Consider the following 26626-nt stretch of genomic DNA (forward strand, 5'->3'; position numbering starts at 1 on the left):
TTCTATTTTATTTTGACACAGTCTCACCAAGTTGCTTAGCACCTCACTAAGTTGCTGAGGCTGGTTTGAACTCAAAATCCTTCTGCCTCAGCCTACCAAGCCACTGGATTACAGGCATGCACCACCACATCCAGCTACAATTTCTTACAGAACAACTTTTCTAGTGATAAATTCTCTTAGTCTTTCTTACTCTGAAGATATCTTTATGTTGACTTAATTCCTGAAACAAAATTTTGTTGGATATAAATTCTGAAATTGATGGTTATTTTATGTAAGCGTATAAAATCTGTTGTTCCACTGTCTTCTGTGTGTGATTCACGTTGATATATCTTTAGTCTTTCAAATACAAAATGTGTTATTTTTCAATACCCTCTTTCTGGATTTTTACTTGCATTGGTATTTAGCAGTATGGTATGATTATGATAATTCTAGGCATGATTTTCTTTTAAACATTCTGTTTGTTATCTGCTGAACTCCACTCTCTAAATATATGTCTTCTATCAAACTTAGGAAGATTTTCAGTGATTTTGTTTCTTCAAAAATAAGTTTTCTGCTCTAATTTTCCCATTTATTCTGGAGCTCCAGTGTTCTGAATGTGATATAATTTCTTATCAACCTCCCATGAAGTTCACTGAGATTTTCATTGGTTATGTCAATTCCAATATTGATACCAACCAGTGAATCTTTTATTTTGGTAATTATTCAATTTTTAATTTCTAAAATTTCAAGTTGTTTAATTTTATATTTTCTAATTTTGCTAAGAACTCCAAGTTTTAAAAAATCTATGTTTTTATTTATGTATTGGTTGTTTTAAATTAAATGTGACAGTAGAATCTATATTGATATAATTTTACAACCATGGGTTATATCTTACTCTAGTTAGGACCCCAGTCTTGTGGATGCACATTATGATGGGATTCACTGTGTTGTTTTCATATATGTGCATAGGAAAATTGTGTCAGATTCATTCAACTGTCTTTACTCTTACTATCCCCTTTCCCTTCCCTTCATTCCCTATTATCTGATCCACTGAACTTCTGCATTTGGCCTTTGCTTTGGGGGATTGGCTTAGTTCATTTAGTATATTATCTAGTTCCATCTATTTACCTGCAAATGCCATAATTTCATTCTTCATTAAGGCTGAATAATATTCCATTGTATATATATCACAGCTTATTTATCCTTTCATATGTTGAAAGGCATCTAGGTTGGTTCCATAGTTTAGCTGTTGCAAATTGAACTGCTATAAACACTGATGTAGCTATATCACTGTAGTATGCTGTTTTTAAGTTCATTGTGTATAAACTGGGGAGTGGGATAGCTGGGCCAAATGGTGGTTCCATTCCAAGTTTTCTAAGGAATCTCCATACTGCTTTCCAGAGTGGTTGCAGCAATCTACGCTCCTACCAATGATGTATCAGTGTAGCCTTTTCCCCCCACATCCTCACCAACACTTATTATTGCTTTATTCTTGATAATTGCCATTCTGACTGGAGTGAGATGGAATCTTAGGGTAGTTTTGATTTGCATTTCTCTAATTGCAAGAGATGATGAACTTTTTTTCATAGGTTTGTTGATTTATTGTATTTCTTCTTCTGTGAAGTGTCTACTCAGTTCCTTAGCCCATTTATTGATTGGATTATTTGTTTTTTTAAGTTTTTTGAGTTCTTTATATGTCCTGGAGATTAGTGCTCTATTTGAGGTACATGTGGTAAAGATTTTCTCCCATTCTGTAGGCTCTCTCTTCACATTATTGATTGTTCCTTTGCTGAGAAGAACCTTTTTAGTTTGAATCCATCTCATTTATTGATTCTTAACTTTACTTCTTGTGCTTTTGGAGTCTTGTGAAATAAGTCAGGTCCTAAGATACATGATGAAAATTTGGGCCTAATTTTTCTTCTTTTAGGTGCAGGGTCTCTATTCTTTTGTCTAAGTCTTTGATTCACTTTGAGTTGATTTTTGTGCAGGGTGAGAGATAGAGGTTTAAATTCATTTTGTTGCATATGGATTTTCAATTTTCCCAGCACCATTTGTTGAATAGGCTATCTTTTCTACAATGTATATTTTTGGCACCTTTGTTTAGTATCAGATAACCATATTTATGTAGTTTTGTTTCTGTGTCTTCTATTTTGTACCATTGGTTTATATATCTATTTTGGTGCCAATATCATGCTATTTTTGTTATTGTTGCTCTGCAGTGTATTTGAAGGTCTGATATTGTGATGCCTCCTGCTTTACTCTTCTTGCTGAGGTTGCCTTGGCTATTCTGGGTCTCTTATTTTTCCAAATGAATTTCATGTTTTCTTTTTCTATGCTATGAAGAATGTCATTGGTATTTTAATAGGAATCACATTAAATCTCTATAGTGCTTTTTGTACTATGGCTATTGTGACAATATTAATTCTGCCTATTCGAGAGAATGGGAGATCTTTCCATCTTCTAAGGTGTTCTTTAATTTCTTTCTTTAGTGTTCTGTAGTTTTCATTGTAGAGGTCTTTCACCTCTTTTGTTAGATTGACTCCAAAGTATTTTTTATGAGACTATTGTGAATGGGGTAGTTTTCCTAATTTCTCTTGCAGTGGATTCATTGCTTATGTATGATTCCATGGCTGCTTCTATTTCATTTATTGAAATTGATTGTTTAATTTGTGTATGTCCTCCTGCATCAGTTTGGGTAGATCATATGTCTGTAGAAATTTGTCCATGTCTTCAAGTTTTTCTCTTTTATTTGAGTATAAATTTTCAAAATACTTTCTAATTATCTTTGTATTTTAGTGGTGTCCAATTTTGATATTTCCTTTTTCATCACAAATTTTAGTAATTTGTATTTTCTATTTCATTCTCTTTGTTAATGTGGCTAAGGGTTTGTCAATTTTATGTTTTCAAAGAACCAACTTTGTTTTGTCAATTTCTTGCATAATTTGTTTCAATTTCATTGATTTTTAACTCTGATTTTAATTATTTCCTGTCTGCTGCTGCTTTTGGTATTGATTTGTTCTTCTTTTTCTAGGGCTTTGAAATGTAGTCAGGTCATTTATTTGTTGACTTTTTATTCTTTTAATGTATGGGCTCAATGCAACAAACTTTCCTCTTAGCATTACCTGTATAGCATCCCAGATATTTTGGTATGTTGTATTGATGTTCTCATTTACCTATAAGTATTTTATTTCCTCCTTTATTTTTTTTCTTTTATTCATTCATCGTTCAATAGCATGCTATTTAATCTCCAGGTGTTGGAGTAGCTTCTATTTTTTATTTTATCATTGATTTCTAGTTTCCTTCCATTATCTGATAAAATGCAGGGTAGTATTTCCATTTTTTGTGTTTGAGAGTTGCTTTGTGGCATAACATATGGTCTATTTTATAGAAGGACCCATGTGCTGCTGAGAAGAAAGTGTATTCACTGTATGATGGATGAAATACTCTGTTAAGTCTAAATCATTGACTGATTATTTAATTGTATAGTTTCTTTGTTTAGTTATTGTTTGGAAGATATATCCAGTGGTGAGAAGGATATGTTAAAGTCACCCAGTATTATTGTGTTGTGGTCTATTTGATTCCTGAAATTGAGAAGGGTTTGTTTGATGTACACAGATGCTCCATTGTTTGGGGCATATATATTTACGATTATTAGGTCTAGTTGGTGTATGATTCCCTTAAGCAGTATGAAATGTCCTTCTTTATCCCTTCTGACTAACTTGGAAGTTCAATTTGTCTCACATGGGGATGGAAATCCCTGTTTGTTTATGCACTCAATGTCAGTGGTATGTTTTCTCCCATCCTTTCACCTTCAGTGTGCGGATGTCTTTTCCTAGGAGGTGAGTCTCTTGAAGACAGCATATTGTTGGGTCATTTTTAAAAATGAAATCTGCCAGTCTATGTCTTTTGATTGATGAGTTTAGGCCATTAACATTCAGGGTTATGATTCAGATATGATTTGTATTCCTGTTCATTTTTAATTTGACTTAGTTTCTCCTTTCATTGGCCTTTCCTTTAGTGTAATTCTTCCCTTTGCTGGTTTTCATTTTTTTTTTTTCATTTCTTCCTCATGGAATATTTTGGTGAGAATGTTCTGTAGTACAGGCTTTCTAGTTGTGAATTCTTTTAACTTTTATTTATCATGGAAAGTTTTTACTTCATGTTCAAATCTGAAGCTTAATTTTGCTGGATATAAAATTCTCAGTTGGCATCCATTTTCTTTCAGAGCTTGAAATATATTATTCTAGGACCTCCTGGCATTGAGGGTCTAGATTGAGAAATCAGCTGAGATCTGAATTGGTTTCCCCCTATATGTAATTCAATTTGTTTTTCTTTTGTAGTCTTTAAAATTCTATCTTTATTCTGTATGTTTTTGTCCTCATTGTAATGTGTCTTGGTGTGGGTCTGCTGTAATTTTTGGGTGCTGTAAGCCTCTTGTAGATGATTTTCCATTTCATTCTTTAGATTTGGGAAGTTTTCTGATATTATGTCATTGAAAAGTTTGTGCATTCCTTTGATTTGTATCTCCACATCTTCTTCTATCCCAATCAATCTTAAATTTGGTCTTTTCATGGTGTCCCATATTTCTTGAAAGTTCTGTTCATGGTTTCTTACCATATTTCTGTGTGGTAAGATTTATTTTGAAGAGTATGTATTTTGTCTTCATTGTGTGAGGTTCTGTCTTCTAAATGGTCTAGTGTGTTGGTGATACTTTCCATTGAATTTTTAATTTGGTTTAGTGTTTCCTTTATTTTGAGTATTTCTGCTTGATTCTTTTTTATAATCTCTTCCTCTTTATTGCTCTTCACTTCCTGCATTTTCTCACCAAAACTATCCTTTATTTTGAAGGTCGATCTAACTATGTATTTTCTAAACTCTTTGTCTGACACTTCTTCTACTGTGTTGTTTATGGATTCTATTGTTGGAACATTTTTGTTTGTTTGTGGCACTTTTTTTCCCTTGTGTTTTCATGTTGTTCGTGTGTCTTCTCATCTAGTGGTATGGAACTGAGGCAGTACAGATCCTGCCCTGTAGTCTTATAGTGTCCCTGAAGGCTTTCAGTACCTTATCTGGAGGTCCTGGATGTTGTCCTAAGATAGCAGCTGCATATAACCAAACCTGTGGGTACTGTGACAAAAGAGTTCCAGGCAACAGTGGGCAGCAGGTAATCCGCTGGTGGTCTGCAGGTGGTCTACAGGCTAATAGCAAGATGATCAGTGGTTGGATGTTGGGTGGTGGGAGATGGGTAGGTCAAAGGTAGGTGACGGGCAGGCAAGAAGTTGACAAGTGGGAAAATAGCAGATGATAGGTGGTGGTCACTGAATGATGTGCACTCAAAAGGCAGGCAATATACTGGCAAACGGCAGACAAATGCGGTAAACAGCAAGGGATCAGTGAGCAATGACAACTGCCTTGCAGAGAAACAGTATTTCCTTTGCTTCAATCCTGAGTTACAGAGTGACAAGGATGCAGCCTCCCTCTAGTCTGCCATCTTGGATCTCCTTGTTACCTGTATTCTTGATACTTGCCATTCTGACTGGAGTGAAATGGAATCTCAATGTAGTTTTAATTTATATTTCTCTAATTGCTAGACATGATGGACATTTTTTCATGTGTTTGTCGATCAATTGTATTTCTTCTTCTGTGAAGTGTCTGTTCAGTTCCTTAGCCCATTTATTAATTGGGTTATTTAGTTTCATGGTGTTAAGTTTTTTGGATTCTTTATATATCCTGGAGATCAGTGTTCTAGCTGAGGTCCAGGTGGCAAAGATTTTCTCCTATTCTATAGGCTCTCTCTTCATGTTATTGATTCTTTCCTTTGCTGTGTAGAAGCTTTCTAGTCAGAATTCCAATCGTTTTTTCTCTTTGCTTTGCTGCATTGGTATATTTCACACTTATACCCCTTAGGAGATAGTCTAGGACTTGGGCCATGATTTAAATCCAAGTTCTTAGGTCAATTATCAATGTCTTTTCTCTGTAGCTTTGGATCTTTCCTTTACCTGTGCTACTCAATAATTAGCCTGAAATTTAGGTGGTAATTTAGATCTTGAGATGTTTTTATAAAAGAAAGTCTATGATTTGTGGGGGTTTATACACAGAATTAGTGGAACCTCTCCTCCTAGTGTCTACACTCTCTGTCCTACAAGGGCACTTTTGCCTGCTTTTCTGGTAAGGTATTTGAGATTTTAAACAGAATTTTAGCTACTTGTGCCACTGTCCCACCTTGTAGTTTTTCAGTTTTTTCTTTTGAAGTAAACTTATAAAAGAAAATAAGAAAAAAATAATATGAAAGACTTATTGCTTCTGAGATCTGCTTCTTCAAGTTTGAACTCCCCCTCCATACTTCTTTTGATATTGTTTGCCTTTCAGACTTGGTAGTTTCTTTTTTATTTTTTCTTTGGTGATTGTGTAGTGGGAGAAAAAGTCTTCAGTGTATTTATACTGCCATGGAAGAAAACATTTGATTGAATTTTACTTTTTGTCCTCTTTTTGTCACTTTCAAGTGGTTTTGTAGTTGTTCTATCCTTATCTTCATTCCAAGTTTGACTTACAATAGTATTTTGAAGTTTATTCACCATTGGGATATGCCTGATCTACTCCTGACTCAGCAAGGTAATTGACTCAGTTCCTAATACCAAAAGAATGTCTTCATATGTCATATGACTCTCTTACAGTCACATCCCAACTCAAGTTGAAATACATCTTCAAAAAGAATCATACTCCAGGCATCAGTTCGTTTACTTTTTCCTGATCTCTTTTTGAGAAGATCTCCAGTGCTAACCAAGCGTTCAACCTTCTTCTAGTCTCCTTTTCTTTACAGAGATTATAATCTCTCCTTTTTTCTCAATAGTCTCTTTTAATATGCTTTTTATTTTCAGGCCCAGAACTCTGATTTCAATATTGCTTACTCTTTTAGTTTATGTTTCATGATATTTTTGGCTTATTTGTTCTCAACAACTACATACTTCCTATTTTATCTGCCTTTATTTTGTGGTTGAAGCAGAGGAGTTATATTGAACTTTGAAGTTACCTATGCCCCTTTATCTGTAAACACCAAGCATGTCTTTGAAATAGCAGTGTATCTGCCCCTAGTAGTCTTTTCTAGTCTATTATGGCTGTGGAAAACACAATATTTTAATATTGGAATCATAACAAGATCAACTCATTTTTTCAGTGATAAAAAAGAAATACTAGCATAGTTCACTTAAAGTAGGACCTAAAACTAGGACTAACTGGTCTTCACATTCATATGTTAGTGGACATTGCACTAATTAATTTTATATTTAGGTTAAGAACCTATAGGCCCTGCAAAAATGCCATAGCATACCTGTAACCTTTTGGAATGTTTTGAGTGTTTCATAGATTTTGCTGCACATCTCCCCTGGCTCTTCACTCTGTATGTGCCTCTAGAGTGGAGAAGACACCGTGTAGTTATTTTTTGGATTATCATTTGGCACTGCTTAACTTTTCTCAGTAATTTTTAAATAATGTTACAGTGTGGCTCCAAAGAAATCCTACTAGCTTTTGGGAATGGACTGTATGAACTGCAGAAGAGGCTTTTCTTTGATGTTTTTATTTCTTTCACACCTCTTATATTTCTATGTGAGTGGCTAGTTCCACATATCTTCTGTTTTTCTCTAGAATTACAAACCCACATACTTCCTGTGGTCTCTAGTGAACATCAATTTCATAAGGAAAAATTGTCACTAGTAAGATTTGAGGGCAAAAATATTCCTGGGAGGTGTTTCTATTTATTTGTCACTGACAGCATGAAGTATATCAACTGTTCCTGATAAAAGTTGTATAAACTGTTTTCTCCTCATGTACAAAATCTTCAATCTTACCTTTTCTGCCTTCTTCATTATTATATTAGTATTATTTCTTGTTTCTTCCAAGGATTCTATCTCTTTTATTTTTATTTGATGCCTCTGATCTACTTTGATCTTAGAAACCAGCGAACCATGGATTCATATTTTTAATGTGCCTTATTGGTATCTATGATGAAACTTTTCATATTATAGATAAGTTGAGGATCAGGAAGGTAAATGTCTTAATCAGGGTCATAGAGTTTGTTAGCAGCATTTCCACAACTTGTACAAAGATCTTCCAAAATCAGATTCAGTAATTTATTTACTATATCCTGTGTAAGTGTTAGGTTAAATGACAAATAATAGGTGTAAGGAAAAAGCTAAGAGAAAGATTGAGGAGGGGAAAATCTAGAATGTGTAAAAGACAAGTGAAACCAGTTGAATAAAAATTGAAATATATGTTGGCGCTTTACAATATAAGAATTAAGTGCCATTCTGAGGAATAGGACAGTGAAAAATAATGAGGAATGCTGAGGGTTATGACCCAAGAACCAATATTTTTATGGGATCTGTGAATAAAGTGGAGTGGTCTGAATGGTGTCTACTGTGCACCACCTATATCTGGATTGTAGGCTGTTTAAACAATATATACTTATAACCCAACACCAGGAAAGAACAGCACAAGATTTAAGAGACCTCAATCACCACCAATTTTTTGCTACTCTGACTAAAAGACCTGACAAGGACAACTTTAGAGGAGGAAAAGTTTATTTGGGGGAATGCAGTTTCAGAGGTCTCTGTCCATAGACCCTGGCTCCATTCCTCAGGACCTGAGGTGAGGCAGAATATCAGGACGGAAGAATGTGGCAGAAGGAAGCAGCTCACGTGATCAGGAAGCAGAGAGTCTCCACTCTCCAGATACAAAATATATACCACAAACAATGTCCCCAGTGCCCACCTCCTCCAGCCACACCCCACCTGCCTTCAGTTACAACTCAATTAATCTCCATGAGGAAATTAATTCACTGATTGTGTTAAGACTCTCACAACCCAATCATTTCTCCTCTAAATCCTCATGCATTATCTCACATGAGCTTTTGGGGGATACCTCACATTGAGATCATTATATATATATGTCTTAGAAACCAGTGAACCATGTATTAGATATATATATCCATATATGTAGATAGAGAGATATAGATATATAGATATAGATAGATAAAGTCAAAATTCTAGCTCAATGTCCTCAAAAGGAAAGCAGCTAGCTATTAGAATTTTGCTGTACTTTCCAGGGACTAGATACTTTTGCTGCACTTCCCAGGTACTAGATACTAGATAATGTGTCATAGACAAGATAATGAGAGATCTCCAGCCTACCAAATTGCAAAAGCTGTGAAGTTTGCCCAAACTGTCTACAATAAGCGGTGTAAGTCAGTAGCAGAGCTCATAATGGAACTCCAGATGTCTGGTAAACTCTTGTAATTTCTGCTTCCCAAAGCTACCTGCTTTTGATTTTTCCACAGAGTTTATCTGTGATTAATACTATTGAGGGTATCAATGATTACTTAGAGTATCTCAGTCCTGAAGGTTTATCAATGACAAATGGAAACACCATTAGCTTCAGAATAGAACACTTTAATTCTCATTTCTGTGGGATCTTGTCTAGAAGTCATTGTAGCTCATTCCCTAGGTCCATGTATCTAGAAGACTGAGATAACTAGCCCCATGGGAGCTCATTTCCAATGTCTTCAAATAAGAAGTATATGTAACAATGAGTATTCATTTCCACAAATTCCTAGTGATGTAGAAGTGAGAAAGCAGAAAAGTTGGCTACTTGTTCCCTTGGCCAAAGTCCCAATCCTCAAAACATCACTTTCTTTGGAAAAATGGCATTGTGAGGAATTTGAAGTGTGTTTCATGGCCTATAATTGAGATAAAAAGGTATAGTTGACTTTTCTATATTATTTTTCTCATAATCATGTATCTAACAAAATTGTGACAAATCTTACCACATAACATTTTAGAGGGTCAATAACAAATCAGACCTCAGCCAGAGGAAAGAGAATGAAGAACAGTGAGGATATTTAAAACCATGTCAAAAGAGGAGACACATAGTCTAAGGAAGTTGGGACAGAGTCTGGAAATTAACAGGAGCAGATTTAGGGGTATAATGGTCACTTTAAAAGTCTCCCAAGGTTTTACAATCTCAGCCGGGCATGGTGGTAGGCACCTGTAATTCCACCAACTTGGGAGGCAGAGTCAGAAGCACTGCAATTTTGATGCCAGCCTCAGCACCTTAGTGAGACCCTGTTTCAAAATAAAATGGAGCATACTTTGTTCTCATGGGTTCAAAGGGCAGTGCTAAGACTAATATATATTTGAAGTTAAACTAGAAAATATAGGTTATTATGTGGAATATATTGAACAGAAACACAATGATCATTTGGTGATTGACTAATATTTACACTTTCAGATCATCAGCAAGCAGAAATAATGTAAGACTGGTCCATGTGTTCTCCAACAATGATAGTCCTAATGAGGCTAAGGAAGTGTGTGCTCATATGTATGTGTACATATTGCATATACATGTGGGTTGATTTGGAACCATCAAAGCACTTCTAATACCACAGTAAATTTGCAAAATGAAAAGCTAACTCACCTCTTCTTTCTCAGGGTAACTTTGCAAGGATATTAAATCCCTGAAGTCCATGAATAAAGAGTTAAGGAGCATCTGTAAGCAATGGTGAAAAAAGAAGCCCTGTTTATTTTCTATTAATTACTATTTCACACTTATCTCTATTGATAAGGCTGCAAACAGGGATTAGACCCTGAATTGTGACCCCTACCAATTTCAGTCTAATTCACTGGTGTTTGCATCCAGTTAAATGAAATCACAAAATTTCCAATTATTCCTTCACACAGAAGAGCTGGAGTGCTAAATGGGTTCTGTCTTCTATGTCTGGGGTCCAAGGCCTCACACTTCTCTGTAAATTGTGCCCACCTGGTTTACTGGGTAGCTCATGTGGCCTGGCCTCTGGAATAGCACTAACTAGCAGTGATAGATAGCATTCACTGAAAACTGAATATGTTCTAACTCCTGGTCTAAATACTCTCTCCTTAAATCCTCAGAGCAATTCTGAGGTAGGTACTATCATTATTCCAATTTTCCAGATGAAGAAACAAGTGCAGAGGAGTTAAATGACAAAAGGCACACAAAGAACAGTGGTAGAGCCTAAATTCCCAAACCCAGTTAGTCATGCTTTTAAACCACTGTATCTTTGTTTTGCAGGATATTTCTGTGTGTTTTCTTGGGTACCTTGCTTCAAGACTCTAGATTTCTTAGGCAGAAAATGAGATTAGCTATTGGGGCATGGTGGTCCCTGTGTGGAACAATGGAAGAATGTCAAATATCCCTGTGTTTACCTGGGCTTGGAATAGAAGGCCAGACATCAAAGGTTGGTAACATAATCTCAGAGCACTCTTTCACTTGGATTGCCAGTATACAAGTAAAATCCCTTTTCCATGCCCTCTCACTTGAGGGATTTAGGGCTTATCTGGTGAAAAGAACATATTGTCTCTTTTTATCTCTTAGCATTATTCTCTCACTTTCCCATTCTCTCTTATATTTTGCTATCTCTCTACATATCTAGTTTGTTTTTTTAGTATGTCATTTTTTAATTAGGATGTTGGCATTATTTTTTGTATGAATTCTCAAAGGAGTTTTTTCTATAGGAGACCATTTTTATATGACTATTTAAATTACAACCCTTAATTTAAAATACTGTAGTAAAGAAACAGATTTATTATCTGTAATCTGCCCTTTAACATTTCTCTGCTCTCCTAAAATCCTTCTGCAATTTCTTCTTGGCTATCATTTAAGAAAAGAGTCAAACTTTGCAATGAACATACTCTTGTAAACTTCCAAAAATTGTCATCCATTAGTCATTTCATTGGCCTGTGTATAGATAGCTGAGTCTAAAATCTTTAATTACCATGCATTCAGTACTTGCCTTTTCCAGAAGCTCTGCTAAGCATTTTGGGTCTTTTTTTAAATTTTAGATTCAAGATATTTTATTAACAGCTACTAGAAACGGTAGGATAGCTCAATTAGATTACCAAATAAAAAATCAACATACAAAAATCAGTAGTTTACATATATTCAAACAATCTTTTGGAAGGTTTAAGGGAAGAAAAGATTTCATATATAACAGTAGCAAAAATATATTAATATGTTTGCAAATGAAAATGTGAGACCCATTACAAATAAAAATTAAAATACCACTGAAGCCGACAACTAACCTTTCTACAAATAGAAGGACCATATTAATGTGTAAATTATTTTGTAAACTTAACAAAATCTCAGTGAAAACTTAATAGTTTTAAGCTATATCACCTGATGCTAAATTTAGTGAAAAAAATAAACACAGAAGTGGGACTAGCACTAAAGCACATTAAGGCATTTTTAAAAGCCTAAATAATTTAAGAGTATCATACAGGTCTATTAGCAAAACAGAATGCCCAGAAGTAAGTGCACTCAGATACATATAGAAATTGAATGTATAAAAGAGGACATCATCTCAAATCACTGGGAACACGAAGTAGTCAATAAATGTTATTGGGATAAGTAAAGTAATATCCTTGCCTTACCTCATATACCATGGTAAATTCCATATGTACCAAAGATATTTTTAAAATAACACAACCATTAAATAATAAGAAGAAAACTTGAAATTTTTTTCTTTTTTCTTTTTTTTTTTTTTATTGTAAGCAAATGGGATACATGTTGTTTCTCTATTTGTACATGGCGTAAAGGAATACCATTTGTGTAATCATAAATTTACATAGAGTAATGTTGTTTGATTCATTCTGTTATTTTTTCCCTTCCCCCCACCCCTCCCACCCCTCTTTACCCTCTATACAGTACTTCCTTCCTCCATACTTGCCCCCCTCCCTAACCCTAACTCTAACCCTAACACTAACCCTTGCCTCCCCCCCATTATGTGTCATCCTCCACTTATTAGCGATATCATTCGTCCTTTGGCTTTTTGAGATTGGCTTATCTAACTTAGCATGATATTCTCCAATTTCATCCATTTGCCTGCAAATGAGATAATTTTATCATTCTTTATGGCTGAGTAATATTCCATTGTATATATTGTATATATACAATGTATATATTGTACAGTTTCTTTATCCACTCATCAATTGAAGGGCATCTAGGTTGGTTCCACAGTCTGGCTATTGTGAATTGAGCAGCTATGAACATTGATGTGGCTGTGTCTCTGTAGTATGCTGATTTTAAGTCCTTTGGGTATAGGCCAAGGAGTGGGATAGCTGGGTCAAATGGAGGGTCCATTCCAAGTTTTCTAAGGAATCTCCACACTGCTTTCCAGAGTGGCTGCACTAATTTGCAGCCCCACCAGCAATGTATGAGTGTACCTTTCTCCCCACATCCTCGCCAACACCTGTTGTTGCTCGTATTCTTGATAATCGCCATTCTAATTGGGGTGAGATGGAATCTTAGGGTGGTTTTGATTTGCATTTCTCTTATTACTAGAGATGTTGAACATTTTTCCATATGTTTGTTGATTGCTTGTACATCTTCTTCTGTGAAGTGTCTATTCATTTCCTTAGCCCATTTGTCGACTGCATTATTTGAATTCTTGGAGTAAGGTTTTTTGAGTTCTTTATAGATTCTGGAGATTAGTGCTCTATCTGAAGTATGATTGGCAAAGATATTCTCCCATTCTGTAGGCTCTTTCTTCGCATTGCTGATAGTTTCCTTTGCTGAGAGAAAGCTTTTTAGTTTGAATCTATCCCAGTGGTTGATTCTAGCTTTTATTTCTTGTGCTATGGGAGTCCTGTTAAGGAAGTCTGATCCTAGACCAACAAGGTGAAGATTTGGACCTACTTTTTCTTCTATAATCTGCAGGGTCTCTGGTCTGATTCCGAGGTCCTTAATCCATTTTGAGTTTAGTTTCGTGCATGGTGAGAGATATGGGTTTAGTTTCATTCTGTTGCATATGGATTTCCAATTCTCCCAGCACCATTTGTTGAAGAGGCTATCTTTTCTCCATTGCATATTTTTGGCACCTTTGTCTAGTATGAGAAAATTGTATTTATTTGGGTTTGTGTCCGTGTCCTCTATTCTATACCATTGATCTACCTTTCTATTTTGGTACCAATACCATGCCGTTTTTGTTACTATTGCTTTGTAGTAGAGTTGAAGATCTGGTATTGCAATACCCCCTGTTTCACTCTTCCTGCTAAGTATTGCTTTAGCTATTCTGGGTTTCTTATTCTTCCAGATGAATTTCATAATTGCTTGCTCTATTTCTGTAAGGTACATCATTGGGATTTTAATTGGAATTGCATTGAATTCGTATAGCACTTTAGGTAGTATGGCCATTTTGACAATATTAATTCTTCCTATCCAAGAACATGGAAGATCTTTCCATCTTCTAAGGTGTTCTTTAATTTCTTTCTTTAGTGTTGTATAGTTCTCATTGTACAGGTCTTTTACCTCTTTTGTGAGATTGATTCCCAAGTATTTTATTTTTTTTGATGCTATTGTGAATGGGGTAGGTTTCCTAATTTCTCTTTCTGAAGATTCATCACTTATGTATAAAAATGCGTTGGATTAATGGGCATTGATCTTGTAACCTGCTACTTTACTGAATTCACTTATGAGTTCTAAGAGTTTTCTGGTGGAATTTCCAGGTTCCTCTAAATATATAATCATGTCATCAGCGAACAGGGATAGTTTGAGTTCTTCTTTCCCAATTCGTATCCCTTTAATCTCTTTGGTTTGTCTAATTGCTCTGGCCAGAGTCTCAAGAATGATGTTGAATAGAAGTGGTGAAAGAGGGCATCCCTGCCTTGTTCCAGTTTTTAGGGGGAATGCTTTCAGTTTTTCACCATTTAGAATGATATTAGCCATGGGCTTAGCATAAATGGCCTTTACAATGTTAAGGAATGTTCCCACTATCCCTATATTTTCTAGTGTTTTGAGCATGAAGGGGTGCTGTATTTTATCAAATGCTTTTTCTGCATCTATTGAAATAATCATGTGATTCTTGACTTTAAGTCTATTAATGTGGTGAATGACGTTTATTGATTTCCTGATGTTGAACCAACCTTGCATCCCTGGGATGAAACCAACTTGATCATGGTGCACTATCTTTTTAATATGTTTTTGTATGCGATTTGCTAAAATTTTGTTGAGAATTTTTGCATCGATGTTCATTAAGGACATTGGTCTGAAATTTTCTTTCCTTGATGAGTCTCTGTCTGGTTTAGGTATCAGGGTGATATTGGCTTCATAGAATGAGTTTGGGAGGGTTCCCTCCTCTTCTAGTTTATGGAATACTTTGAGAAGTATTGGAATGAGCTCTTCTTTAAAGGTTTTGTAGAACTCGGCTGAGAACCCATCTGGTCCCAGACTTTTCTTTGTTGGTAGGCTTTTGATGACTTCTTTTATTTCAGTACTTGAAATTGGTCTATTTAAATTGTTTATGTCCTCCTCCTTCAGTTTAGGCAATTCATATGTCTCTAGAAACCTGTTGATGCCTTCGAAATTTTCTATTTTGTTGGAGTATAGGTTTTCAAAATAGCTTCTAATTATGTTTTGTATTTCAATCCTGTCTGTTGTGATATTTCCTTGTTCATTCTGAATTTTAGTGATTTGGGTTTTCTCTCGTCTTCTCTTTGTTCGTGTGGCTAAAGGTTTATCAATTTTGTTTATTTTTTCGAAGAACCAACTATTTATTTTGTCAATTTTTTGTATTGTTTCTTTTGTTTCAATTTCATTGATTTCAGCTCTGAGTTTAACTATAAAAAGAAAGATCCAACAATATGTTCCCTGCAAGAGACTCACCTCATAGAAAAAGATACCCATAGACTAAAGGTGAAAGGATGGGGAAAAACATACCATGCACATGGACTCAGCAAAAAAGCTGGAGTATCCATCCTCATTTCAGATAATGTGGACTTCAAGCCAAAGTTTGTCAGAAGGGATAAAGAAGGACATTTCATACTGCTTAAGGGCAGCATAAATCAGCAAGATATAACAATCATAAACATCTATGCCCCAAACAGTGGCTCATCCATGTATGTCAAACAAATCCTTCTCAATTTCAGAAACCAAATAGACCATAACACAATAATACTAGGTGATTTTAACACGCCTCTCTCACCACTCGACAGATCTTCCAGACAAAAATTGAACAAAGAAACCATAGATCTCAATAACACAATCAATAATTTAGACTTAACGGACATTTGTAGAATATACCATCCAACCAAGAGCGAATACACTTTCTTCTCAGCAGCACATGGATCCTTCTCTAAAATAGACCATATATTATGCCACAAAGCTAATGTTAGCAAATACAAGAAGATAGAGACACTACCATGTATTCTATCAGATCATAATGGATTGAAGTTAGAAATAAATGAAAGAGTAAAACACAGAAACTATTCCAACATCTGGAGATTAAACAATATGCTATTATATGATGAATGGATAACAGAAGATATTAGGAAGGAAATTAAAAAATTCTTAGAGGTAAATGAGAACAAAGAAACATCATATTAAAATCTCTGGGACACTATGAAAGCAGTACTTAGAGGGAAATTTATTTCATGGAGCACATTTAATAAAAGAAGTAAAACTCAACAAATAAACGACCTAACACTACAGCTCAAAGCCCTAGAAAAAGAAGAACAGAACAGCACCAAAAGTAGTAGAAGACAGGAAATAGTTAAACTCAGAGCTGAAATATTTTTCTTTACAAGACTGGAGTTAGTAAGAACTGTCTAACCTTTCATGAGTCAAAATTCCCAAGTCATTAATTATTTCACTGGTACTTTTTGTTACATAAAAATCAAGTTTTCGTGGAAAGAAGCATCATAAACAAACTTTTACAAAAAGACAACTAAGGGAGATATTTACAGCTCATATCACAAGGAACTATCCTTCCTAACAAGTAAATTGACAAAATCATAACCCTTTTGAAACATAAAAAAGAAAATAAAATTTGCTATTAATAAACAAGATAGTTAACTTCACTCATTAAAAAAGAGAAATGTAAATTAAAAGTGCAGATGAACGACTGTTTTCTCTCTCTCCATTGGCAACAATCCAAAGTTAGCTAACACACTCTATTGATAGGTCTTTGGAGGGGAAAGTGTTTTCTCATGCATTCTGACAGTGGTGTGTTAAAGTCACCCAGAATTATTATGTCGTGGTCTATTTGATTCCTAAAATTGAGAAGGATTTGTTTGGCATACATGGATGTGCCATTGTTTGGGTCATAAATATTTATGGTCATTATGTCTTCCTGATTTATGGTAACTTAAGCAGTATTAAATGTCCTTCTTTATCCCTCCTGACTAACTTTGGCTTGAAGTACACTTTATCTGATATGAGGATGGAAATTCCGCTTTTTTACTCAGTCCATGTGCGTGGTAGGTTTTTTCCTATCTTTCACCTTTAGTCTGTGGATGTCTTTTTCTATGAGATGAGTCTCTTGAAGGCAGCATATTGTTGGGTCTTGCTTTTTAATCCAATCTGCCAGTCTATGTCTTTTAATTGATGAGTTTAGGCCATTAATATTCAGAGTTATTATTGAAATATAATTTATATCCCAGTCATTTTGGCTTTTTTTTTTTGTTTTTAACTTGACTTGGTTTCTCTTTTGATTGAGTTTTCCTTTAGTGTACTTCCTCCCTTTGCTGACCTACATTGTTGTTTATCATTTCCTTCTCATGGAATATTTTGGTGAGGATGTTCTGTAGTGCAGACTTTCTATTTGTAAATTCTTTTAACTTTTGTTTATCATGGAAGGATTTTATTTCATCTTCCAATCTGAAGGTTAGGGTTAGTTTTGTTGGGTATAAGATTCTTCATTGACAACCATGTTCTTTCAGAGCTTGAAATACGTTGTTCCAGGCCCTTCCTTGTAGCTTTTAGGGTCTGGGGTAAGAAATCTGCTGATATCTGTATTGGTTTCCCCTTATATATAATCTGTTGTTTTTTTCTTGCAGACTTTAAAATTCTATCTTTATTTTGAATGTTAGGCATTTTCATTATAATGCACTTTGGTGTGAATCTGTCATAATTTTATGCATTTGGTGTTCTTTAAGTCTCTTATAGTTGATTTTCCATTTCATTCTTCAGGTGTATCTAGTTTTATTTCCTCTTATCTATTCCTTTCTTTCCCTGTATTCACTTTTCCCCCATTCATCCTGTATTTCCCTTTTTTCCTCAAATCCTTTTCTACTCTTTATCTCTGTTCCCCCTTTCTCCTCCCCTACTTTTTATCACTAACCTGCCAGATTTATTCTTAATGGGCTAGAAATTAAAGAAGAGGTTTGTTATCCATTATAACAGACTGATTACCAGAGCAAATTTTCCAATTCCCCTTTTCTGTAGCTAAAGTGTAACCAAAGAAAAATAATTTTGTGTAAAGCTTTCAACAAGTCAGAAGCAGATATCCAGAGCCCAAGTCTTTCCATCTAGCCCCCAGACTCTTTCTTATGGCCACTTCCTTTTGTACCCTCAGAATTAGAGCAGCCTCTTGTCACTTCACTGTTTCACTAGTGTCATTAGGTACTGGGCTGGGCTGAGGAGCAGAAGTAGGAGAAGGTAATTTTGACAGCAGATCTTTCTTTGTCATTTTATGTTGGGCAACTTAACACATGCTTCCTCCAGTCCTATTGCACCCTTGAATTTTCTAGTATCTCTCATCAACTGTCTTCTCATTTTTTCCCTATAAACTGAGTCCTTTGTTGAAAATGTATGTAACTCTCTTAAAATTTTACAATTCCATTGGTGTAGAAAGTTGTTCTGTGTCTGGAATGTCCTGCCTATGATGTTGGATTCAATGTGATTATGATCTCTTCCATTATTAATTAATTGCATTTTATGTACACAGTTGGGCATTGAAGTCATTATGCCAAATGGTAGGCATAATGGTATTTGCTCCACCAGCGAATAAGCCTGGTAGTATGTGTGAGGAGACATATCTTTAGGAGTCATATTATGAGTTCTAAGGCATAAACTCTTCCCCTTCAAGTACAGAAATAGCTCTGAGGCAGCCTGTGCTCTAAGACAAGAGCCCAACTATTTAAAACACAACTCTAGTTTCAGAGACATGTTATTTGCTGATTAAGCTTTGGAGTAAATTGTTGTCTTTTGGTGAATTGATTATAGAGTTGATTATTACTAAATGATATAGTCTTCTGAAAGTGGAATGTTTGTGGATAAGTGCATTGGCCTTGAGTATATCGAATGCATCTTCTTCAAGAATAGTTTTGGAAAGTGAGAAATCAACAAATACAGAAATACATTGGGTGAGAATTCAGGACTGGATGTGTGCAGAGAATATGGTACATGTGGAATAGGCAAGTGCCCTATCTCTCTTTGAGAGAAAAGAAATAGTATCCTAGGCTGCAGTAACTAATCTTGTGTGGGCTTCATCAGTGTTATCTCTACTAGGGTCAGGTATACTCAGCTGGAGTGGGACTTTGGTAACTTACTGAAATGGGCTTTCTAGTCTGGAGTAGGCTGATTTTCCTGAGCTCTGAGACATGCTGGCATACATAGGCTAAATGGATTGCAATGATATAAACAGCACTGATGGAAGCAGGAAACAAGAAACTTAATAGAGGGATAGCTTCACTTTCTGGGTATTTGCTATGGTTTGATTGTTTGTGTCTTTCCAAAATTCCTATGTTGAAACTTAATCCCCATTGTGATAGTATTAGGAGGTGGGGCCCTTCAGTCCAGATTAGTCTATGAATAGGATTAGCACTTTTATAAAAATGGCTTAAGGAAATTTCCAAACCCCTTCCATTAAGTGAGGATACAGAGGATACCATCTATGAGCAATGGGCTCTCACCACATATCAGTTCTGCTGGGGTGTTGATCTTGGAGTTCCTAGCACTGAAAACTGTGAGAAATAAATTTCTGTTATTTAGAAATTATCCAGTCTAAGGCATTTTGTTTTGCCTAAGTGGCAAATATGTGATTAGATTCAACAATTAATATAAAAAATATTTACTGGGCACCATCTGAGTAACAAATCCCTACTTAGGTTGAGGGTATAGAGAGCAAAATGGGGTGCTGCCCTTGGATGGGGTGAAGCTCTTGGATTAGGTGGAAAGGATAACAAGTAAACAGTACAATAAAGAAAAATAAATGTAAAGAGAATGTATCAAGAGATATCAATTATCTCAAAATCTCTGTCACTTAATAAAAGTACATTTCTCATTCATATGAAGTCTATTGTGGACCCAGATAACTCACCAAGGCAGTTGTCCTCCATGTTGTCCTCTGCAGCTCATCACTCCAGACTGTTTTGATATTATGGCAGCACAACATCGATATGTTTGTTTCTATATCTCCATGGCATAGAGGGCCTTAAAACAGATCTTAAATTTTCCAGAAAGAGAAGGACACAATACTTCTTCCTGCAACTGGAACTAGTCACATTGCTCCTCTCTACCTTAAGCAGGCAAGGGAGAAGTAGTACTATCCTCTAAGGTTCCTAAAACTGGAAGAGAGCTGAATTTTGCAACATTTGTAACCTATCACAGGTATGGGTAAACCTAATATGAGAGTTCAGCATGAGTGAATACCAGGGATTTCTAAGGGCCTTCTCTAATTTTTGTTGCTTGGGGATTCTGCCATAATTCTCAGTGCTGTCTAAAATTATACTGTTATGGTTTAACTATAAGGTGTCCCCAAAACGCTCACATGTGAGACAATGCAAGAAGGTTTAGAGGTGAAATGATTTGGGTTATGAGAGCCTTAACCCAATCAGTGAATTAATCCCCTGATAGAAATTAACTAGGTGTAACTCAAGGCAGGTAGGGTGTGGCTTGGGGAGGTAGGTCATTGGGGGCATACCCTTGGGGTATATATTTTATCTCTGTTGAGGAACTCTCTCTCTCTGCTTTCTGGTTCCATGTCTCCAGATGCTCTCTTCCACCATATTTTTCTGGCATGATGTACTAACTTACCATTGGCACTGAAGAGTGGAGTCAGTTCTCTATGGACGGAGACCTCTGAAACCATGAGCCTCCAAATAAAATTTTCCTCCTCGAAGTTGTTCTTGTCAGGTCTTTTGGTCACTGAAGCAAAAAAGGTGACTTAAACAGAAGAAAAAATTGATATAAGAAGTGGGGTTGTTGCTGAAAATAACCTGAACAAGCTTTTGAAGCTTTTTAGAATGTGTGGGAGAAATTTTAGAAAGTTTAGTAATGCAAGCTGGAAAAGTTTTAGATTGTTATAAGTGGACTTTAGTGGGTTATTCTGGTGGGAACTCAAAAGACCAGACTGCAGATCTGACTGTGGAGAGTAGAGTGGACTCATGAGGTTTCAGAGGAAAAGGAGGACATTACTGGAAATTGAACTAGAGGCCATTTATGTTGTGTTCTGCCTAAGAAGTTACCTACATTTTGCCCATGTCTTAAGACTTTCTGTGAAACCGAATTTAAAGATGATGGACTTCTTAATCTGGCATGAGAAATTTCTGGGCAGCATAGTATTCAGACAGTGGTGTGGATACTGCTGGCAGCTTTTAGCCAAGATCATTGTGATAATTAGGAGCATAAAGATTTGAAAAACTTGCAGTTTGGCCAGAAAACCGTGAGTGAAACTGGGGCTGAGGAAGATGTAGTCATTAAAGACATTATAGCCCCTAAAGAAATGCTAAATAGTATCCAGAAATGGCAGGAAAAAATGACTTGAGGGAATCTCAGAAATTGACAATACCACATCCATCTCGGGTTCAAGGATGTAAAAGCAAAAAATTATTTGAGACCAGTGTGGCACCCTACTTGCATGGATGGTGGGGAGGATAAGAGTTTTCTTCACCAAATACATCCACGAAGGCATCCAGAGGCTGCTACTGTGGTTTCTGGAGGCTTGGTTACTGCTCCAGATTGTGGCAGACTGTGGTGGTATGCACATGGTTCTAGTTCTTCAGGAATGCAGGATGCTGTAGTTACGGGGTCATGGAGACTTCCACAGAGATTTCAAAGGAAGACGTGGAAGGCTAGGTAAAGTGCAATAGGGTGAGATTCCTTGTGGGAAGCCCCTGAGAAGGAGATGCATGAAGATGAGAGGAAGAAGCCAAAGGTACTGGAGACCCCTGAGATTAAGAAATGCCGGTACTGTGGGAAGTTTGCTGGGGAAAGCTGCAGGAATCAAGCAGAAACAAGCCAACAGAAAGCCCAGGTAGGATGCAACCAACAAAGCCACAGGGGCAGAACTACACAAGCCCTTTGGAGGCACTATGTCATGTGCTCCAGATGCCAGACATGGAACTACAGGACTTGTTTGCCCAGCTGTATTTTAGTCTTACTTTGGTCCCATCCTGACTTCCTATGCCCCTATTTCTTCCTTTTGTAATGCAAATATTTGTTCTGTGCCTCTATATATTAAATACATGTAATTTGATTTTGATTTTTACAGGAACTCATGATGACAGTATACTCTGAGCATCAGAAGAGACTTTGGACTTGGACTTTGGGCAGTTCTAGAACTGTTAAGACTATGGAGACTCTTGGAAGACTAAATATATTTTGTATTATGAAATGGGCATGAGTTTTTTGGGGCCAGGGATAGAATGTTTTGGTTTAGATATTAGGTTTCTCCCAAAGCTCATGTGTAAGACAATGCAACAATGCTCAGAAGTGTAATAATTGGGTTATGAAAGCCTTAACCCAATCCGAGAATTAATCCCCTGATAAGGATTAACTGGGTGGTAATTGAAGGCCAGTAGGGTGTGGATGGAGGAGGTAGATCACTGGGTGCTTGCTTTTGGGATATATATTTTGTCCCTTGAGAGGAACTCTCTCTCTCTCTCTTTGCATCCTGGTGTCCTGTCCTGAGATGCTTTTCTCCATCATACCCTTCTGCCATGATATTCTGCTTCACCTTATCCCCTGGGAAACAACCACTGATGGACTGAGAACTCTGAAACTGTGAGCCCCAAAATAAACTTTTTCTCCTTAAAATTGTTCTCTTCAGGTCTTTTGGTGAGAGCAGAAAAAAACAGAACAAAAAAAAAAACCTGACTAAAATAGAAACCTACTTTATACATGTATCTAGCATATTCTCTGTGAAGGAATAGGAAAGGTGAGAAGTTCTTGAAGGGTTTTTCTATGAGTGTGTGAAACATCTTTTCTCAGAACTAGCAAGTACTATCTCTGAGCTAAGGTAACAGCCTTTCATGATACTCTGCTTTTCTACTTTATTTTGCTCAGATGCAGTGACTGAAGTGAAGACTGACATCTATGTGACCAGTTTTGGCCCTGTGTCCGACACTGATATGGTAAGTTTAATTCCTGGGAAGACAAAAATGAAAAATGATGCAATAGATCTAAGGAAACAAATTGGGATTTTCCTACAGCAGGGCCTTGAAGAGTGTTCTAAGAAGACATCTTGTTTCACATGAATTTTGTTCCTCGCTACTCTAGGTTTAGCCAAATTTATCTTTTCCTGGCTGTCCTTACCTATTCACAAATAAAAGCACATACCCACAGCAGGAGAATCCTTCTCTTCTTCAACATAATACCCTTAAAAACTTGGCTTGGCTCCCTACGTGCAATCAAATTTTCTCCATTCTTTCCCTTCATACTTTACCAACACCACACACATACTAGTACAAATAGATCATGTGAGGAGGGTGTTTTGGTGGGGATTCTTGCATAAGCAGCTAGTGGTGTCATCCAAGAAGTGTTCAACTGAGCTTAATTCACTGAGGTCTTGAACCGACTGGAGTGATACAAGGAGTTTGGAGAAAGAGTCTATACCACTTCTCAATACTGATCCTTGTATAGATGTAGGCAGGGTGACACCTTTGGAACAAAGAAATATGGCAGGACACAGAAGAGTTAACAAGGATATTACTTGAGCCACCTGCAAGAAGTGTTCCTTGTCCCATTATTCTCTTTTGCTGCAAAAGCAAAGAATATTGTGAGGCAATGAGGTGAGACACTTCACACTAATAGTTCACACACCAATACCTACTGATATCAGATATTTGATTAAATTATCATATAAACAAAGAAGTGATTATCTCCTCTCCATACTTGACAGTTAATAGATGCTCAGTAAATTTTTTGATCAAATGAGTGCATGTTTTGATAATAAAAAAATTAATATCTGGGAAAATATTTTTATTACTTATGTATTTTTCTGTATAGCAGGGAAGAGGTTCTTTTTGACCTGTTGGGTGAATATAAGAGGTTGAATAGGGTAGTGGTAGAGTTTTTTTTCCTGTAGACAATGCAGAGCCTCTGAGATTTGAGTAGAATTGTGAAAATATATGAATATTGTTTTAGAATAACTTATGTAGTGGTCTGTGTAGAATGGACTGCAAGGGGGAAAATGAGGCTGAAGGCAGATTTAGATATATTAATAAATACATGGCTCATCCATTAGGAGGGAGATCTAGGAGTTAGAGAAGACTAGTTCTCAGGGAAGGAAGTCATCAATATATGTTATGGTTCTGATCTGGAGTGTCTCATGAAATCCTCATGCTTTGAAGCCCTGGTCCCCAATACAGTAAGGCTCATAGGTGGAGCTTTTAGACAATTATTAGAGCTGTAACCTCATCAGTGGATTTATCTTTTTAATGGATTATTAATTTGAATGGACTGCAGGTTGGTAAATGTAGGTAGGTGGAACATAGCTGAATAAAGTAGGTCATTGGGAGATGCCCTTGGGGATTATGTTTTGTCCCCTATTCTCTTTCTCTATCTCTCTTCATTGTCTCTCTGTCTTGTCCCCCACATCCCATTCCTGGCTACCATGATCTGAGCAGTTTTCCTTCTCCATATCCTTTTCACCATGATGTTCTGCCTCACTTCAGTCCCAAAAGCAATGGAGTTATCCAATCATGGAATGCATCTCTGAAATCATGAGCCCAAATGAACTTTTCCTCCTCAAAGTTGCTCTTGTCAAGTATTTTGATCACAGGGATGAAAGGCTAACTAACACAGTATGTGAGTGGTTAAGGGTAATGTAGACTCCCTGTGAACTCTTTGATAGCAAATACTGAGTCTTCATGGTTTCCCAGGCACTTAGATCACTTGACACATAAAGAGAGCTCAGTAAGTGCTGTGATTGATGAATGAGGAATAAAGAAGATGGCTATCTCCTAGGGGAAGCAAGGAGGCCTATATGTCTAGGTTGCCCCCTCTCAACCTGTTATTTAGTCATGCTCACAGCTTCAGACTCAGGAATGCATTAAAATTGTAGCCAGTTGGCCATTCAAGAGGTAGTCTTTAGGGACCGAAGTCTACATTAAAGGATTCTAGGGACACTGATATGCAGATTTCACGGGCCATCAGGAACAACCGATTCACCATGGATATGTACCTTCTTTCTGAATTGCTGGAAATTGATTATGAATTAGGATTTTTATAAGAAATTAACAGAACTACTCTTTCAAAAACATGCACATTCATACAAACACTCTTATTCTCATGTGCCAACAAGCACAAGTACATTCAGACAAATATCCACCACAAATACATACAGAGTAATCACCACCAACACACTCTAAGGCATTCTGTAGCCATACACATGAAAACAGGTACCTAGATCTAGTGATACAAATGAACCATAAGTATAGTATCTTTCTCAAACAGCCCTTCTCTCTCCTCCTCTTCCACCCACAGATGTGAGAGGCAATGGAGACATTTCTAATAATTCAGATTTTCTCTCTCTTTCTAAGGTTCATGTTTCACTTGTTTGTTTTTCCTCATCATGATTAAGCCAAAGTAACAGAATGGCTCTTTCCCTCTTAGGGCTGGCTGGGTTCTTGATTTGTTTCTAGCCAAACAGGGAGTTTTGTTCCAAAATACTTTTCTAAATAAATTGAAGTAGTGTTTTGCTCACAGAAAAAGGAAAATTGTAGTGGCAGTTTCAGCACTGATTCATCACCACCCATAATCCTTTGCCCCCTTAGCAATTCATTGACTGAACACTGGCATCCTTCTCACAGGTACAGCTTCTTAAATTGACAGAAAGCACCCTGAAATTATGGGCCATGTTTGTTTTAGAACTAGATACTGAAGCAAGAATAGATACTCAGTAGTAATATCAATTCTGTGTCCATGACCCGCCAGGAGAGAGATAGAACACAGATATGATCCCAATTTGAGTTAGCTGAGGCCATACCACCTATAATAATCTACTATTAGAGGAGTTTAGATCATTTTGTCAGTCAGATGTATAGAAAGATTGCAGAAGGGCGGCAATGAGAGGAAGACTACAAAAATTTAGTGCAAATGCAGCTTCATTGACACTATTCAAATTGGGTCCGTCTACCCTTTACCAGTGAAGGTTGGCTTTTGGTAAGTGGAGTTTTTTCAGCTTCCCAAGATCCTTTGAATTAGAATGTGAAGAGTAGGGAACAGGCTGAGGAATAGTATTTCATGCTCAGAGCCAATGATTGGAATGAAAGGTAGAAACAACAGATGACAAAAACTTGGATGCTTTTCTGATCCAAACCAGCTCCTTTCTTAGCTTCCATCCTAGCTGCCAATATTCTAGGCACTGTTCCACCTTTTCTCCTGGTCCTTAGACAAGCAGGGGGTATAGGACCCAGGATCCTGGGTTATATATTCAACAGATAAACAACTGAAGATACCAATAAAACTAATGAAAAATAAAGAGTACAAAGAGAAATAATGTTAGGAGAATCAGGGAGAGGAAAAACCAGGAAATATAAAATGCCAATTCTATATAGTTTAACATTACCTTCTCCCAAAGGATATTTAACTGTCTAGATCTTGCTAGGATAACAACTGCTAGCTA

At 36.5% G+C, this 26626-nt stretch overlaps 1 protein-coding gene across 4 annotated transcripts in view; it reads left to right on the plus strand.

The window, feature by feature from the left end:
* Positions 1-26626, plus strand: part of GABRA3 (gamma-aminobutyric acid type A receptor subunit alpha3) — a 273077-nt gene that overhangs the window by 162689 nt on the left and 83762 nt on the right. For all 4 annotated transcript variants that reach the window (XM_079124688.1, XM_079124689.1, XM_079124687.1 and 1 more), the window contains one exon: positions 23065-23132. In XM_079124688.1, coding sequence (XP_078980814.1) covers positions 23065-23132 — 68 coding nt within the window. The remainder of the gene's footprint in view (positions 1-23064; positions 23133-26626) is intronic.

The sequence above is a fragment of the Sciurus vulgaris genome, assembly GCF_902686455.1.
Source record: "Sciurus vulgaris genome assembly, chromosome: X".
NCBI classification, from domain to species: domain Eukaryota; kingdom Metazoa; phylum Chordata; class Mammalia; order Rodentia; family Sciuridae; genus Sciurus; species Sciurus vulgaris.